Here is a 17,627-nt window from a genome sequence, read left to right as displayed (position 1 = left end):
CGCCGCATTTGGAGGAAATTCTTGCATCCATCATTGACGGATGCAGCGATGAATCTCTCCGCAGACTTCTTGAAAATGCGTTACGTCAGAAGAATGAAAAAGCATTGAATGTTCTTCTACGTGCGGAATTTAACGGCGATGCCGTTGACTTGGAGGAATGTGTTGACATGCACATAGAAAATAACAGAGAGCAGATGATACTGGTGGACTTTGTGCCAAGCGATGTACCACTTTCGAGGTTTTTTTACGAGGCATCTCAAGGTTTGCGCCAATTGAGTGAATGGGTAGTGGTGCCATTTTTACAGAAGACATGGAAGAAAGATAAAGATTTTACGCATAATATTGAACTACCGCCTGTATGTTTACATGACCTTGTCAATGCGTTTATTCTTCGTCTTCCTGGGACATTGAACCCTTGCGCAGCCACTGACGGAGCCTCATCTCTATTTGATGTTGTTCTGGAACGCATTTCCTTTGGGGTTGTGCATCTCGTGGAGGCAGTGCGGACGCTGATTATTCGTGATTGCACTGGGCCTTTAGACATCATTGTTTGCTCGGCCAGTCGTGTCATTATGGAATCATGTGAGAATGTAACTTTTCAAACTGCCTGTGGCTCCTTTACTGCCAGGAATTGTCATGGCTGTCACGTTGCACTACACGTAAATACTCCACCACGGTATGAAGACTGTACATTTATGCAAGCATCGACGCTTAACATCACCTCGAAAGACTTTGAGAGCCACTTAGCACGTGCGGGTGTAGAAATAGAAGTGAACCTTTTTGATCAGCCAATAGTGCAGTGCCTCCATGCAGAAGGGGATGTGCCTTCCTCTGACAAGGTGCCCGAGATGGATGCTGTCGATTCAGTGGAACGGGCGCGCTTAATACTTCAACGCCCCGTTACCTTTGTTGGCCCCCTTTCAGCCACGTGCCTTGGAATTGAGGATGCATCCTTTATTGGCTCCTTGGAGGACCGTGTCAATCATGAGGCGAAGGCAAGGCCGTGCTATGACAGGGATATCATTGCTGCTTTTTCATTTCTCTTACAGCGGCAATTGATGCCGTCGTTAACTACGCATGATTCTTTGAAAAGTGCGGAAATTGAGGAGCCACGTTTTGTCCGCTTAGAATCCCCGAGACTCACGTTGATGGAGAGCCAGCAGGTGGAGGAACGGCACTTTGATCCACTTGTTGAACGCATTGCGGATAATGCGGGAATTGACTCTTTTGATGCCGTGGAGGAGTCGTCTCTTCCTCCTGCTTTAAAGCCTGGGAGTGGTGTGCCTCAATTACCCGAACACAACCCGGTCACCGGCACGACGGATTTGAGTCCTCGGGGTAATGGCTTTCGGGTTTTTGGGAACGACAGCGGGAGCGAGCGCAGTAGGGTGCCCCATGACGATTATCCCTGCGGCGATGAGGAAACCGTTGATGTTGTTGATGCTGCCATGAGCGTTCCCGATGATGACGACGACGAGGGTCCGACGACTGACCGAAAATGGTGTGAGATAGGTGGGGACAAAACAAGTGGAGAGCACCAATACCCTACGGAAGCCCAACCAGTGAGCCGCGATACATCTTTGCCTCAAGGCACCTTTACAGATACTCGGTTGAGTGCAGACGAAAGGGAAAGCGCCATGGACCCTGTGACGTACCGCTCTGCTCCCAGAGATGGATCTGTTCTTGATGATCGCAAAAGTGCCACAGAATTTATGGCAGCGCCTCTCCGTCGCACGGGATGCGAGAGTGCAGGCGAACAATCCCCTGAGGTCGTATCCTCAGCTCACGGGAAAAAGGGTATTGCACATGTTTCGTTAGCAACCTCCCCTCCTTGCCGAGAATTGGCTCTGGAGGTCAATAACAGCAACGAAAAGAAAAGCAGCTGCAGCAGCGACAAAAATGTGAAGAAAATGAGTATGCCGGAGGAAGTGTTCTTGGGAAATGCCCTTTCATTTCAAAATCTTATTCTCGGGGTTCACCCCGATGAAGAGGAGGAGGTGCGCTCCGTTCTTTCCAGGGTGGCTGCCAGTCGCGAAGCCATGGCGTCTGCCCGGCAGGCAAGCGGCTCCTCCACGATGGAGCTTCGGAGGCGAGTGGCGGAGGCCGTGAAACGGATTCAAAGTAATTTGAAGTGAGTGTCGTGGACAATGCCGCTGAGGCCACACGGAGTTTTTTCAATGTGGGGGAAAGAAAAGAAAAACATAATAAAAAAATTTATTCATCCCCCTCCCATTCCTTCCTTTTTGTTCTTTTCTCTCCATGCCCTTTTTTTGGGGGAAAAAAAGTGGTGGGTGTTGGCTTTAAAAAAAAAAAAAAAAAAAAAAATTTGCTTCTCAAATGGGCACGAATGGCAGGAGTGTGAAAGTGGTGGCAGGAAGACAAAAGTGGTTGGATATGTTCCACAATTTATATGTTTTTACTTTCGAAACTGAGAAAGAGGGCGACAGATGATGTCCTTTGAATGTCTTTTTTTTTTTTTGCTGCTTGTGTTGGTGGGGGGGTTCTCGCTTCTCTCACTTTGATGGTTGATCCGCTGCAACCCCGTTGAGCCCACTGCCTCAATGCAAAGAAACGGGCGGGACGTGTCTACACGTTTATTATCATTATTATCATTATTATTATTATTATTATTGTTTTAGTGTATAGTTGTTGATGTTTTGAGCTCCAGAGGGCTTAACTGATTTCGCATGTGGCCACATTCTTGAGGGAGGGTTTCATTGCGGACAGCTGTCGCCATTCGAAATGAAATGTGGGAGTTCCATACAACAACAGAGAAAAAAAAAAAAAGGAGAGCACTTTTCGTCCCACACACACACAAAATCATTAAAGGAATATAAAAACTAAAAACTTCACATCACAACGAGAATAGGGAAAGCAGGGAAATCATTCTATTCTTTTACTCTTTTTTTTTTTTTTTTTGTCTGTGTGTGTGTGTGCTTGTGATTTCTCTCTTGTATCTGTGAATAGGAGAGGTGATGCTGTTGATACAGCAGTGCGTACAGATAGATTGCACCCTAGAATGAGATGACGCATAAAGATGAGAAGAGACCGGGGGTCAATTCCCGACGTAGAAGAAGAAGAAGAAGAAGCGAGAGGGTTAGTGTTCATTGTGGGTAGAAGGGAATTTATCAACCCCGGACCAGCTGAAACGGAGAGTTGGTTGCTGGGAAAACACAATCGTCAGTTTTGCATGAAAAACTACGCCCTGCCACTACTACCAGCAGACACCTTCCTTTTTTTTTTCTCTTTTTTTTTTTTTTTTTTTTGGCGTGTTTCAAAAATATTAGCGCTGGCTTTGTACCGTGTGTGAAAATCATAATATTCCTCCAAAGAAATAAAGAGAAGGTGGAAAGCCGTAAAAGAGGCAGAAGTATTTGTTTGTGTATGTATGCATGCATGTATCCCTTCTCTCTCTCTCTTTCTCTTCCTCTCTCTCTCTCTCTGCAATATTAGGCTAAAGACGAGGTGGGCTTCATGGGGTTTGCGGATTACCTGCAGAAGCAGCGATGCCCGAGAACCGAACGAGAGGAAGTGATAGAACCGCCACCCATGGCCCCGAGCGATAGTACTGTGGAGAATAGGAAAGACGGCCATGTCGTAGTCACTTCGCCAGTCAATCTTAGGATTGTGGTACCAGAAGATAATGGGATGGATGACTGCAAACATCGTTCTGTGATTCATATTGGAGATAGCAGCGATAGTGATGACGATGATTTAAATCTGGAGGAAGAAGGGAAGAACAGACAACGTGGGACCCTTCTGCTGGCGAAGGACCCATCACCATCGAGTGATGGCCAAAACGATAGTAATATGAACAATAATAATAGTAGCAGTAGTGGCTATTGTCATGGATTTATTTCATCCTCAACGAAGACGCCGAGTGTTGTGTGTGTTCCGCCGGTCAGCGCAGTGCGCTGGAACTGGTGGACGGGTTTTGGCATTAATGATGATGAATTGGAGTTGAATGGGAGTACGCTGGATGAACCAATGACACCGCAGAGCTACTCCTCAATGCGGTTTCTCGGTGATTCCAACCAACTTAACCGCAGCGCAGTGATTGGCAGCCCCAAAACTAGTACCACCAGTGACAGTCATGTCCAGGGGCGCCTTCAGCAGGACGGGAAAGTTGGTAATCGCACCACAACACGTTCAGAGAGCTCGCAATGTTCACTAAGCAACACTTTTAACAGACAATTCAGTGAACTGCAACGAAGTGGGATGGCGACGACACCTTCAGCGTCGACGGAATTTCGTTCACGAGGCACTGGAAAACCACCCTTGCCAATAACGGTTTATTGCTCCATAGAATCGGCTCCTCACTTTACAAGGTCGCCGTCGCGGAATCCGTGTGGTTTTTTTGAGGCATCCAGCGCGAGGGAGAGCCGTGGCTTTAAACCCCTGACTGATCTTGAACTCAACTCTCTTCCACCTGAACCAGCGGAGCTAACGAGCGTTAATGTTGGTCGAACCCGTTCCTTTTCCTTCAAGAAGAACGTTGTTGAGTGTCGTTCTGCGGACGAGCAATTGTTGGGGAATCATCAAAAGCTCCTCAATGGAAAGTATGTCATTTACACCAAGCGGTACCTTGGCGTAGGTTCATACTCCAAGGTGCTGCTCTGCTATAACCTTGAGGACAAAGTATACTACGCGTTGAAGGTGTTTAATCGAATGAAATTGCAAAGAAAGGTGCTGGGGGTGGACTGCGTCCTGCATAAGGTGCATTCTGAGATTGCCATCATGAAGAAGTTGCGTCATAACAATATTGTAGCCCTCGCTGAGGTGATAGATGACCCGAGGAGCAGAAAGATTTATTTGGTTTTAGAACTTGCCGAACGTGGCGAAATTATGTCTATGAGAAATGATGGCACTGTAATTCCCATAGATGACAATAAGGCACTTCCTGAGAGTGAGGTTGTACGTGTGATGCGTAGTGTTGTCTCCGCGGCAATGTACACCCACCGTCTCGGTATTGTCCATCGTGACATTAAACCCCAAAATATTCTATTGACTTCCGATGGGGATGTAAAACTCTCAGATTTTGGCGCCTCCATTGTCGTGGATAACTCGGCTATGCGTGTACGGCGTGAGGGAAGTGTGGCTTTTATGCCGCCAGAGATGTTGGTTTCGTCTCTGGTACATGTGGCGCCCTCTTGTATACGCAAGCCTAGTATTAGTAGCAGCAGTCACGGAAGTAGTACGAGGGTGATACCCACGACATCATCATGTTTATTAAAAACGGAGAAAGTAGATAAGGGAATTGGGACCATGTCTTCAGTTTCTTCGAGGGAGGACTCGTTTGGGGAGCAATGCAACCCTAAACAAACAGAAGTTGGTCCGGAATCAAACCTTGCGGTTTCCGCTCGCAGGTCGGCAAGGATAAATGTGGACTCCTCAACCAGTGTCCCACAACCCACCCCTGAGGTGGATCTCTTCAAGGCAGACGTTTTCTCTATTGGCGTTACTGCCTTTGTACTACTCATGGGGAAACTTCCGTGGCGTGCGCATGATGTTCGTTCGCAATTGAATGCTATTCTTGCCGAACCGGATCCATTTGAAGTGGAATTTCGGAAAGCCTGCGAGCAAACCGAAAACGGCAGCAAATCTCACATGAAGAATATCTCTGAACCCGACTCATTGCTTCTTTTGGAAAAAGATGATCCGTTAACTCGTGTGGAGACGATATACACAGCTGATGACACGATATTGGATCCATATAAGGAAGAGAGGATGACTTCAAGGGACGGTGGACTCCAGGGCGGGGACACGAATGACATGTGCCCGCTCGAGGCTGAAAATCCGCGGGGGTGCGATTCATTTACATTACTTCCCCCAAATGAAGAGATTTCATTCCATCCCAAGCGAGATGAGGATTTAATGGGCTGCATGCATATCAACGAGCGCGAGGATGATAAGAAAATGCCGGCAAACGATCCATCCAGAATGAATCCGGTATTAAACGTCTCCCATGCCTCCAGCTGCCGATGGGACACGCAGCAAACATGTAATTTTATCAATTCTTCCAATGCCAACGCCGCAGCAACCGATGCTGGTTGGGAGCATATAGAAAAGACAAATGAATTTGTTTCTCAAGCAGATCAATTCTCCACACAAAGCGGTGGTACAGCAATAAACTCTGTAGCTTTAGGCAGCACCGCGCAATGTTGCCAGTCATCGGGGGGATGGCTGGACTCCACAATCAGCGGAAGTCCGTTTTCTCCACTCGTTTTGGGGACGCCAAAGAGCTTTCAGCAAACTTATGTGAGCACCGTGGAAAATAGTGAATTCACTATGAGGACAGCGACAAGTAGGAAGGTTTGGATTGATGGTGATAGAAGCCAACCTTCATTACCGACAAAGAACATAAAAGGCTCTATCTCGGCCAATGCCATTGATTTTATTTGCTCTTGCCTGCATGTGGATCCTGCGAAGCGAAGTTCGATGGAGAAGCTCTACCACCATCCATGGTTACAGGGCATAATGACAAATGAGGAAGAGAAGATGAGTTCGTTGGATGGAGCTTCAGCAATTCCTTGCCCTGCTGACATGCAAACCGGAAAACAGAACGCAAAAAGAGGGGTTGAAGAAAAGAGCCTTTCTAATTAGCTTTTCGATGATAAGCAGGCTTGACCAAAGGCTACAGGCAGGAATGATAAGGTGGCAATTGCAGCAATCGATGCAACCAACAACAAGGATAAGAAAGACTTAAAAATAAAAAACAACGAGCGTGCCACCAGCGGTGAGGGCAACGACGACATGGATATCCCCTTTTGGTGCTTGAAAAATTATACCGCCTGTAGATGCCGGCGTTTCATACTCCAAAGGTCGTTTCCAACCAAAAAAAAAGAAAAAAACCGACATCATCCGATAGAGTGAACACCGACGAATCCGATGGTTTGACGGTGGAAGTCCTGGTGGTTTTATTGGGTGCTGACGAAGGCTTCGGAAGTTTGCTGCGGCAGAGATGACATCTGCATGAGGCCGCATGTCGTGCCCGATCAACAGGCTGGTGACCCTTCACTGACGATAACGAACATTAAAAAAAAAAAAAAAAATTGGAGGAAGGCGGCAACCGTGTGGCGATGAACGAAGACGATACGGAACTGCACGCTTGTGTTTGTTTGGCAGACCTTTTTTTTTTTATTATTTCCGACTGGCTCGGAGAATTACAAAATGGATTTGTGGATCTTCCGTACATGCTGGATTGACAGTAGGATGAAGGAGGAGAAAACGACAAATAGAAGGAAGCAATTGCCGCCGATGTTCTTTCTTTTCTTTTCTCTTTTTTTTTTTTTTTCTTTTTTTTTTTTCTATTATGTTCGGAGTGAAGGGGTAAACTGGCAACGACAAGAAAGAAAAAAAAAAAAAGAGGACTGGGAAGGAGAAAACAGGTCCGTAGAGTGGGGGAGGGGGGCGAGACAACCCAAAACGATGTATAAAGGGATAAATTTATATAATATTTACTTATGTGTCTAATAGTGAAACCAAGCGGAAGCAGAGACATCAGCAGAAGTGCGTAAATTCTTCTTCGAATTTGGAGACCTCTAAGTACTGGAGGTGAAGAAAGAAAAAAAAAAAATTGAACTGCGAGAAAGCCAAAAAAAAAAAAAAAACCGAGTTGCCCTTTGATTCGGGATCTACGCTTATTATTGGTGTAAGAGCAAAGACGAAGATAATAATAAAAATAAAAAAGAAGGATAAACTGGAATACGTAATTGTGCGAAGAGGAAATTCTTACAAAGAAAACGAAAACAAAAAAAAAAAAAGATTAAACGTTGGGCCAATAACATTTATGAAAGAATATTTATTTATTTATTTATTTATTTATTTATTTGTCTCGCTTTTTTTTTTTCTTGTCGTTAAATTCTCTATTACACTCTGCCGTATAAACATGCGGCCTGAAAGTGTCCCCAGACTTTGCTAACCAAATGAGGGATTTGATTGCCTCTCCATCCCAGTTTTGTTACATATTAGTTGAGAAGACTTTTAAAAATGGTTGCTTCTCTCCTTGCATTTTTGGGAATGGAAGGAAATTAGGCACGCTCTTTGTAAAGCACGTCCGCCAACATGCTCCGAAGTGTTTGAGCTTCACGTCTATGACTTTTCAAGGTGAATCTTGACGAGCGGAATTGGCCGCGTTGTATCGGATAGCGCAGATGATAAGATGCAGTCCGATGACGCGGTGTGCGGGACGCGGCGGGCATGCACACTCCGGGCTGGCCACAGTTTTTGGCGAGTCATCTCTCACCACGCATGAACGCGGCGAGGGCAATTGGACGGGGGCAGGGCATGCTAACCACCAAAAACTTGAATTTTCGGCACGAATATGCCCAGGCCACCGGGGATCACCAGCATCCTTGCGCTCTCTTCAATGCGAAGCTGGCGGCCCAGGAGAAGAGGGACTCCGTGCGACCCTTGTGGAAGAGCTCTCCGAGAGACGTGCAGGAATTTCGGGAAAAGGAGACGCGGTTGTTGACGAGGGAGAGGCTTGGAGAAGCCAGCGCCGCCCGAGTTCACCTCCCAACCGCGGGGTGGCAACTCCCTGGTGTCCAAGCGTCGCCCTGTCCCGTGGGAAGCTCCTAGCATCCTCGTTTTTGCAACGGCGGCGGGGACGATGGTGGTGACCGTGAGCCCCCGAATGCATGCGTTACTCCACTTGCCCAGGGCTCCGCATTCACGACGCAGTCAAATGGGTCCCTTGTTCCCAGAGTGGGGCTTGCAGGCTCTGGAGTCGCTGCTGCACAGGGGACCGGTAACTGGAGAAAATTTTTGCACATGTTCAGGAGGCGCTCGCGAGTCTTATGGGATGGGTAGGGTGGCCTTAATGCGTCGTCTTCGGCAGTGTTGAACTTCAGAGACGCCCTGCGCATGATAACATTTGGGTGACACGCCAAAGCAATTTCATGATGGGGCCGCGTTCATGTTTGCACAGGACTATGGACGAGGCGGGCGCGTTGGCAAATTTTGCCCAGCCGCTGACCGGGAAGGAGCAGCGAGCACGATTTTCAGGTGGCCAGCTGTGCGGGTTATTTGGGCAATAAGCATCTTGGGGCTGCTTGGCGGCAATGGGCGCGCACGGGGGCATCCTTTTGCTTGGATTTGCGCGCAGTCGTTTTTGACTGAGCGCACCCACAGAGGCGGGACGGTTTGTTTTTTGCCGCGTCGCGGTCACCCGCACGGAGGCACTGGTGTTGGAGAGGAGGGTTGCCGAACGTGCCCGGGGTTGCCGAGCCACCATCGGCGACTGCGGGTCAGGGGGCTGCAACGCACACTTTTATTGGCGTGTCGTTTGGTCACTCTTCGCGACTTGGGGGTGTTGAGCGCGGTGACTGCTTTGTATTTGCGTCACACGCCTCTTCTGTGCGGGGCCAGAAGGTTCATCTTGCCTCATTGGCGTTTGCGGAGCGTTTGCCGCAAAGCATGGATGTGTGTGTGTGGACAATGTCTTGTTGCGGGGCGCCGCCTTGTGAAGGGGCGGTGCGGAATTGCGCGCCTCTGCACGCGGGAGTGCGATTCGGCACCGTTTTTTTTTTTTTTTTTGGCATTTACTTTTTCTCTTCACACGCGCGGTCGCCCATCACGTGGCAACGTCTTTGCTTCCAATGACGGCCTGAGGAGGGAGAACGGAGACGCCGCCGCGTTTTTCGCGGGACACGAAAGGCACCCACGGCGTGGGCTCACAAAGAGCCCGGCTGGTGTAGATTGGGACCTGAACCATTGTGTCTGCTGGTATTTTGGCGTTGAACGGTTCTCGTTCTTGCTGGGATGCTGGGCACACTGAGCCCAACTGTGATATTCTGTTGTCTTTTCTCCTTGTGGGAAGAAGGGGCAAGGCCTCCACGAGGGTTATAGCCTAAGTGGATGTGTGTTTTGCCAAAGGATATCTTTGCTTTACTTTTATGAACGATGTTTGTGCGTTTTTGTGATCAATTTTGTTTGTTTGCTTGCTGTAATTGTGTGTGCGAGTCTTCATTCCTTCTCTTGCTTGCTGAGGATGGAGCGCAAAAATTTAAAATGTGACGATTTGGACACGCGGTGCGGCACCCAGCCACGGGGAGGTCGTCCGACATGTTCGAGCCTCAGTGATTGTATCGGCGTGAAAAGAGATGTGTCCGTTTTCCCCTAACACTCAGTGACAAATGCGTGTGCTCCGTTGCACGAGAAGCGGTCATGGTTAGCCCTTACAGCATGACGGCACACAATTTCTGTTTTCAGTGGCGTGTGCGGTTTCTTTTTTGGCTCTTCCGATTGTATACCCTCCTTGCTTTTTGTATGACACCAAGGTAAGAAGCAATGGTACAATTGGTAGATAATCTGTTCCGCATGCGGATGCTGATGGCTGGCGTCTATCTCGCGCTTGGCACTTCGTCCAATTACGGTTTCAGCATCTTTACGGATCATCTGAGGAATAAGTACGGGTATTCGCAAAGCGACATCACGACAATCGGCACAGTCGGAGATTGCGTGGGCTACTTCGGTTTCCATGCCGGAGTGCTGTTTGACTACGTGGGTCCCACAGTCCTGCTTCCGGTTGGGGGTCTCTTTGGATGCCTGGGCTTTGTTCTGTTTGGGATGACATTTGACGGTACAATTAGCAACTCGAGCGTGGCGCTCTTTGCTCTTTACCAGGGAATTACCTCCCTTGGCCTTCCGATGATGGATGTTTCTTCTGTCATGTCGCTGATGCTGCAGATTCCCTTGGAGCGCGGCTATGTTGTACTGATCGTGAAGACGTTCAGTGGACTTGGAACCGCAGTGCTGATGGCGTATTTCAACGGCTGGTTTAAGGCGGCGAACTCTGAACAACCTGAGGAGAACAACTACTCCGGCTACGCGTACTTTGTTGGGGGACAGATTCTGCTGTGCTCTCTCATCGGCGCGTGCTTCACGCGGTTGCCGATGTACTTTCCGTGCTCGTGGAGAAAAAAGCGTCTGAGCAGTGAGGAGGCCGCGGAGCGGGAAAAAACGCTTGACCTGTACATGAGCCAGCATGCCCCCACGCGGCGTCTGCGGATCGGTTTTGCAATTGTCGTTGTTACGCTGATCTTTTCCACCACACAGTCGATCACCACGGCGTACGTGAATACTTCCCGCGCGGGCTACTTGGCGATCTCGATCGTAGCGGTACTGTTGATGGCATCTTTTTCCGTAATTGCGATGCCGTTCCAGTTCTTGGGCCGCTACACGCCCGTGTGTTCCACGCATATGGAGGGCATCGGGATCGGGAAGACGACCACGGAGCCGATGCATGAGAGGACAAACGAAACCGCATCCGAGTCTGCTGTGACTGACGGCAACAACCTTGGCGCGAATGAGGTGGCCGTGCCAGCGCCGCAGTACAGTGGTTCCTTCTGGTCCCACCTACTCACCGTTGAGTTGTGGGCGGTGTGGCTCGCTTGCTTCGGCACGTTTGGTACCGCCCCGGTGATGCAGATGAACGCTGCTCAGATCTATCGCAGCAAGAACAACGGCAATTTTGACACCCGAACGCTGACGCTGTACGTCGCCATCATTTCTGTGGGCAGTGCTGTTGGACGCATGGCCGTGGGGTATCTCGATATGAAGTTGTTCGCGTTGCAGCGTGAGGAAAAGACAAAGACAATGACGACCATTGCGCTTCCCATTGGTCCCCTGCTGTTGGTGGCGGCTTCCCTCTTCTTTGCCGTGCTACCGGGGAGTGCGCTGCTGCCGCCGTTTTTGCTTGGAGCCATGGGCAACGGAGTTGGCTGGGGTATGAGCGTGATTGCTTTACGGATGATGTACTCTGAGGATATTGGCAAGCATTATAACTTTTGTTTCACGTCCGGTGCCGTTGCGTCTATTGCGCTGAATCGCTTCATGTTCGGAGAGTTGTACGATGCGGAGGCGCGCAGGCGCGGTGAGTTCCCCTCATGCAACTACCCCAGTTGTGTGCGAAGCCAGATGCTTATTTTACTGGCTGTGAACGTGGTCGCCACACTTGCCGCCGTGTTTGTACACTGGCGGTTTTCGCGCTTCACTCGGGCAAGGCTGGATGAGCGGGAGACACCGGACTCTCTCCAAGACGGGAATGATACGATCGGAATGGGGTCTGGTGACCAGGCTACTGAGGGGGATCATCTGCAGTCATAGTGGCGATTCTGGCCGCTGTCCGTGGACGGTGCCGCCAGTCCTCCACTCATTGTATTTAATTGTATATATCAGCTTTTTGAAAATGCCTATTGGTACCTGTGTGTCTGCGTGCGCTGGTGTGTATGGGCTTCTGTGGTCAGGGATTTTTGCCCATTACCACCGCTGCCACTGCCATCAGTGCGACGGCCGCGCCGTACCGCCGGTGAAGACGCTCTACAATTGACATGGCTTAAGAGAAGAAAACTCATGTGAATGAAATATCATAAGAAATAACTACGCCCTGCATCTGTTGGTCGTCGCGATAAAGGCGGGGACTCTGTCTGCTTACTGCGTTGAATGTAGCGGCTGTGGGCAAAGCGATGGCACAAGAGGCCGTTGCGAGCATATATTTTCCCACTAACTCGCTGTTGCATTCCACTTTTGGGTCGGTGCACCGTGAAGAGAGTTTTTGGGTATTTGAGTATTTGTTTGTTTTGAAAGTCTGTTTTTTCTTCACTTGGCCTTTTTGGCGGTTGATGTGGAAAGAGCGGCGCATTTCGTTGCACGAGGCTTGTGGAAGGAGTGCGGGACCAGATGGTGCCAAATAAATGAGTGGGAGACTCATATATAAACCTTCTTTTTTTCAATCTATTGATTGAATTTTTTTTCGAGGGCAGGGCGGCGGGTGTTTGTTGTTTTTGTTTTGAAGGATGGCGGCCCTTCCCTGCATATTCGGCGAGCGGGCAGGCCCTGGCTGACGTTTTCTGGAGCGATTCGGCCGACGTGGTTCCATCCGAGTGATCATCTTCAGGCAATTATCCGGCGGTAGCGTGACCCAACGTGAGTCTTCGGCTTTGATTGCCGTGGCCGGTCTCATCCCATCGGACCGTGCTGGCTGGACGTCTTGGTGGGATCTTGCGGTGTGCGGGACGCGGCGGCCATGCACACTCCGGGCTGGCCACAGTTTTTGGCGAGTCATCTCTCACCACGCATGAACGCGGCGAGGGCAATTGGACGGGGGCAGGGCATGCTAACCACCAAAAACTTGAATTTTCGGCACGAATATGCCCAGGCCACCGGGGATCACCAGCATCCTTGCGCTCTCTTCAATGCGAAGCTGGCGGCCCAGGAGAAGAGGGACTTCGTGCGACCCTTGTGGAAGAGCTCTCCGAGAGACGTGCAGGAATTTCGGGAAAAGGAGACGCGGTTGTTGACGAGGGAGAGGCTTGGAGAAGCCAGCGCCGCCCGAGTTCACCTCCCAACCGCGGGGTGGCAACTCCCTGGTGTCCAAGCGTCGCCCTGTCCCGTGGGAAGCTCCTAGCATCCTCGTTTTTGCAACGGCGGCGGGGACGATGGTGGTGACCGTGAGCCCCCGAATGCATGCGTTACTCCACTTGCCCAGGGCTCCGCATTCACGACGCGGTCAAATGGGTCCCTTGTTCCCAGAGTGGGGCTTGCAGGCTCTGGAGTCGCTGCTGCACAGGGGACCGGTAACTGGAGAAAAATTTTGCACATGTTCAGGAGGCGCTCGCGATTCTTATGGGATGGGTAGGGTGGCCTTAATGCGTCGTCTTCGGCAGTGTTGAACTTCAGAGACGCCCTGCGCATGATAACATTTGGGTGACACGCCAAAGCAATTTCATGATGGGGCCGCGTTCATGTTTGCACAGGACTATGGACGAGGCGGGCGCGTTGGCAAATTTTGCCCAGCCGCTGACCGGGAAGGAGCAGCGAGCACGATTTTCAGGTGGCCAGCTGTGCGGGTTATTTGGGCAATAAGCATCTTGGGGCTGCTTGGCGGCAATGGGCGCGCACGGGGGCATCCTTTTGCTTGGATTTGCGCGCAGTCGTTTTTGACTGAGCGCACCCACAGAGGCGGGAAGGTTTGTTTTTTGCCGCGTCGCGGTCACCCGCACGGAGGCACTGGTGTTGGAGAGGAGGGTTGCCGAACGTGCCCGGGGTTGCCGAGCCACCATCGGCGACTGCGGGTCAGGGGGCTGCAACGCACACTTTTATTGGCGTGTCGTTTGGTCACTCTTCGCGATTTGGGGGTGTTGAGCGCGGTGCCTGCTTTGTATTTGCGCCGCATGCCTTTCTTGCGGGGACAGATGGTGGCTGAGGTGGAGGTGGCCGCCGCCAGATTATTTTGTGCCACGGCGGTTTTCTGCACTCACCTGACGGCACATTTGTTTTTCCTGGAGGCGGTGCGCCGGCGCGCGTTGGCTTTGGGCTGAGGGAATCCCCTCGAACATTCGTGAGCCTGGCCTTTCCCGGCGGTTGCTGGTTTTGGCCCCGCGTTGCTTTCAAAATCCTTTTGAACGAGCAGGGAGTCATTGCGCCTCACGGATGCGTCGCCATGCGGTTGGGGCGCTTCTTCAACCCGTGTCTCGTGCAGGCGGAAGCGGACGAAAAGTAAAAATAAAAGGAGTGGGCGAGGTGTTGGTAAAAAAAATTTTCTTTTGTGTGTGTTGTTTTGTTTGGGCCGCAAAGTGCCGAGTAGATTTCTTCTGCAGTTTTGCGTGGCTGCATGCGGTCAATTTGTGAGGAGGATCGGTGTGTGCATAAGAGCGTGAAGGTGCGTCGCATGGTGTTTTTTCTTTTTTGTTCTTTTTGTTGTTTTGTTTGACGGTCTTTGTTTGCAACGCCAACGAGAGCAGTGGAATTTGCTGGTGAATCCCTACATCCACGGACAAATTAGCAAACAAAAGAGGAAAGACACAGAGAAATCGAGAGATAGAGAGAGGTAGAGAGAGAGACCACAAGAGGGAATAAAAAACAAGAGATTTCTCGTGTCATTCTTCAGTTCTTTCAGTAACAAAGGGAGAAGGAGAGCAAAAATTAGAGGTAAATAAAGGTTTACAAGGAAAAGGTGAAACTGTCATTTGGTTTTATCGGTGTCGTTATTCTGTAGTTATTCCTATCTAACCACATATATAATAGAGGCTAAAAGGAACGTAGGGACAGAATTGTAGCTTTTGCGTTAGGAAACGATAATTTTATACTGAACTTGTGCCGAATACCGAGGGACCAAGGGAGAGAGAAATGTACCCAAAAAACAAGCCACTTCCTCCGGAGGCTGCGAGCAGGGCAGCCTGTTTGAGCATCAAGAAGGAAAATGAGAAGGCCAAACAGGCAGCATCAGGAATTGGTGTCTCCGGTTCATCTGCGACTTCTGGGCGTAAGGGACAAAGTGAGGAAAACAGCACTGCCGCATCATCGCCGCACCATTCACCACGATGCAGCGGGCTGCCAAAACAGAACTCAAGAAATTCACCGAAATTACCTATGCCGCCATCGTACCTTGACAGTTTGAAGGGAAGTCCCTTATATGAGAGCAACTTTATCAATGACGGAATGTTTAACGGAGGAGCAAATACGGTCTCTCAGGGGAATGGTGTGTTTAACTCCAATAAAAACCATATGTTTTTGCCTAACTCCATCCTGCCACCACCCTATGAAATTTCCTCAGCAGGTTCAAATGGAGTGGTGGATGGAAAATCTTATGACTACTACTGTGGCAGAGGTGCTTTTCCGCCAGCGCCAATGATGATGCCGCCAACATCCCATCACGTCCCTGCACCTGGAATGTCTGCCGAGGGAGCATATTTTGAGGGACACCAAATGCATGGTTTTGCGGCGCCACCAATGCATTCTATTCCACCTCCACCTTTGCCACAATCACAGCCCCCTATTCCGTGGTCGATGCAAGAGAAGAAGAACCCTAATCCAAATGTGTCACTGGGTATGTCAATGGAGCCACCTTGTTACAATGCGCCCAATGGTAGGGGTATGCACGGTCAGGCATCTTATTACTATGCCCCGAACAATCAAAATGGCACACAAGGAAAATATCGTCGGAACAACCTTCATTCCTCTAATTCTTCCAGGGAGAAGGGTGGAAATATGCGAACAACTGAAGATAGTCAAGGCGAACGGGGGAGTGAGAGAAGTGACGCGAGGCAAAAAGCAATTGACGATCTCCATACCCGTCAGCTTAGCATGGAGAGCAATTTTTCGACTCAGGTACAAGAAAAACATGCTGAGGGACGTCAACAGCAGGATTTATCGTTAGCCTTATGGAGAGAAAATAGGAGTCATTCTTGTTTGCAACATCGTCAATGTGTCAGTCTTCTTGTGCAAGTGATCGTAGTATTGTTAGAGCGTATCACTGAAGCTAGATCTGCACTTCGTGGCAGCAAAGCCGTCAGTGGCGATGAAGTTGTCAGCAACTCTGTCAGTTCTTCAGACACCAGGGAAGTTACCGTGTCTGCGGAGGTACAGCAGGAAGAAGACTTATTGACATTGAAAGAGCAACTGAATGAACTGCAAGATGTCCTTAGTAACCTACAGGAAGAAGGGGTCGGAATGGAGCCGAATCGCCGTCGGCTACTAGATGGCATTATGGCTTTCCCCCAGTTGCTTCCGCTTTCAACGGCATGGTTCAACAATCTGGAGGAGTCGACATCGTCCTCATCTGATGGCAAACCCCTCACCGAAGAGAAATTCACCATTTCCCGTGAGGTGGCTTCTGAAGTGAAAGCCCTCATGAAAGCATTGGATTTTGAAACAACTCGACCAATCACTTTGAGTCTTGTAGCGCCTTCTTTTTTCTCGCTTAACGCGTCGCCCCATGCTACGGCCCTGAAAAAGAACACTACACCCTCTACCAGTGATTAAACCCTTTTTATGTGCGCATGGGAATTTATAATTCCACACGTTACTTGAATTGTTTTCTTCTTTGTTTGCTTTCGATGCGTGCAAATATAAATATATATATTTTTATATATTTCTGTAGGCATGAAGCAATAGCATTGGCGGGAAACCGGGAGGAAATTTTGACAAGAAACAAAAGCTCACAAAATACCGATAATTATTAAAATAAAATTCAAGCTACATGTGTGTTAGCGGTAAAAAGAAAAAAGAAAAAAAAAAAAAGAAAGGAAGAGGTGAAGGCACTTTTGACTGGTGAATTTAAAAAAAAAGAAGAAAAAAAGAAGGGTGCCTAAACGTACCAAAAAAAAAAAAAAGGTGCATAGCGTAAATAAGGTGTAATTTATCAGGTACCCGTGGTCTTTTCATGTGATTTTGGAGGTGATTTGGGGAGGGGAGGGTCTTTATTCGGTGATGACTGTGTTGGACATGCGTGCGTGTATGTGTCTATCTTGTGATGAATTAAGGGAAGGGAGTTGTATGTGATAAAGTCTCATTTCTTGCCTATTCGGCCTTTTTTTTTTTTTTTTTTTGTTTTTGTTTTTGTTTTCTTCTTTCTTCTTTTCCATTTTATTTGTGTGAGTGTGCATTTTGTACGTGTTTCTTTACCTGCGGTAGGAGTTTTTTTTTGTTTTTGTTTTTGTTTGTTGTTGTTGTTTACGGAAGGCAAAATATTAAATTGGCGTATTTCAATAAAAAAGGAGGAAAACACCCCTGATTGTACCTTTACTTCTCCGCAAACTTTTTGAGAGGAACTGCTGCTTTCTTTTTTGTTTTATTGTTGTTGTTTTATGAGAGGAAGAGGAAGAGGCGGGGGGAGGGGGGGGGGG

At 49.0% G+C, this 17,627-nt stretch overlaps 4 protein-coding genes across 4 annotated transcripts, besides 18 other annotated features; all 4 read left to right on the top strand.

Annotated features, from left to right (window-relative positions):
• Tc00.1047053506505.50 (hypothetical protein, conserved) lies at positions 1-2,135 on the top strand (the record flags this gene model as incomplete). Its single annotated transcript, XM_803843.1, has 1 exon — positions 1-2,135. A coding segment is annotated over one exon (2,135 nt), but the record flags the coding sequence as incomplete, so codon positions are not given.
• Positions 1-8,752: a sequence feature (heterozygous, Esmeraldo-like haplotype).
• Positions 2,303-2,325: a microsatellite.
• Positions 2,595-2,635: a microsatellite.
• Positions 3,070-3,089: a microsatellite.
• Positions 3,234-3,266: a microsatellite.
• Positions 3,407-3,443: a microsatellite.
• On the top strand, positions 3,475-6,603 carry Tc00.1047053506505.40 (protein kinase, putative; the record flags this gene model as incomplete). Its single annotated transcript, XM_803842.1, has 1 exon — positions 3,475-6,603. The coding sequence occupies one exon, from the start codon at positions 3,475-3,477 to the stop codon at positions 6,601-6,603; it is 3,129 nt and encodes a 1,042-aa protein (XP_808935.1).
• Positions 7,033-7,054: a sequence feature (AT_rich).
• Positions 7,261-7,307: a microsatellite.
• Positions 7,799-7,831: a microsatellite.
• Positions 8,753-13,502: a sequence feature (areas not merged during assembly with more than two copies in the genome that could not be assigned to a particular haplotype).
• On the top strand, positions 10,291-12,108 carry Tc00.1047053506505.30 (hypothetical protein, conserved; the record flags this gene model as incomplete). The annotated part of the gene is made up of 1 exon (XM_803841.1): positions 10,291-12,108. One exon carries the CDS (start codon positions 10,291-10,293, stop codon positions 12,106-12,108), a length of 1,818 nt encoding a protein of 605 aa, XP_808934.1.
• Positions 13,503-13,975: a sequence feature (haploid, Esmeraldo-like haplotype).
• Positions 13,976-17,627: a sequence feature (heterozygous, Esmeraldo-like haplotype).
• Positions 14,792-14,843: a sequence feature (CT-rich).
• Positions 15,130-16,764, top strand: Tc00.1047053506505.10 (hypothetical protein, conserved; the record flags this gene model as incomplete). Its single annotated transcript, XM_803840.1, has 1 exon — positions 15,130-16,764. One exon carries the CDS (start codon positions 15,130-15,132, stop codon positions 16,762-16,764), a length of 1,635 nt encoding a protein of 544 aa, XP_808933.1.
• Positions 16,847-16,876: a sequence feature (AT_rich).
• Positions 16,997-17,026: a microsatellite.
• Positions 17,312-17,362: a microsatellite.
• Positions 17,419-17,456: a microsatellite.
• Positions 17,591-17,627: a sequence feature (C-rich).

This window comes from Trypanosoma cruzi, genomic scaffold, assembly GCF_000209065.1.
Source record: "Trypanosoma cruzi strain CL Brener 1047053516581 genomic scaffold, whole genome shotgun sequence".
NCBI classification, from domain to species: domain Eukaryota; phylum Euglenozoa; class Kinetoplastea; order Trypanosomatida; family Trypanosomatidae; genus Trypanosoma; species Trypanosoma cruzi.
Note: the sequence above shows the minus strand (reverse complement) of the source record. Positions and strands in the feature narration are given on the sequence as shown.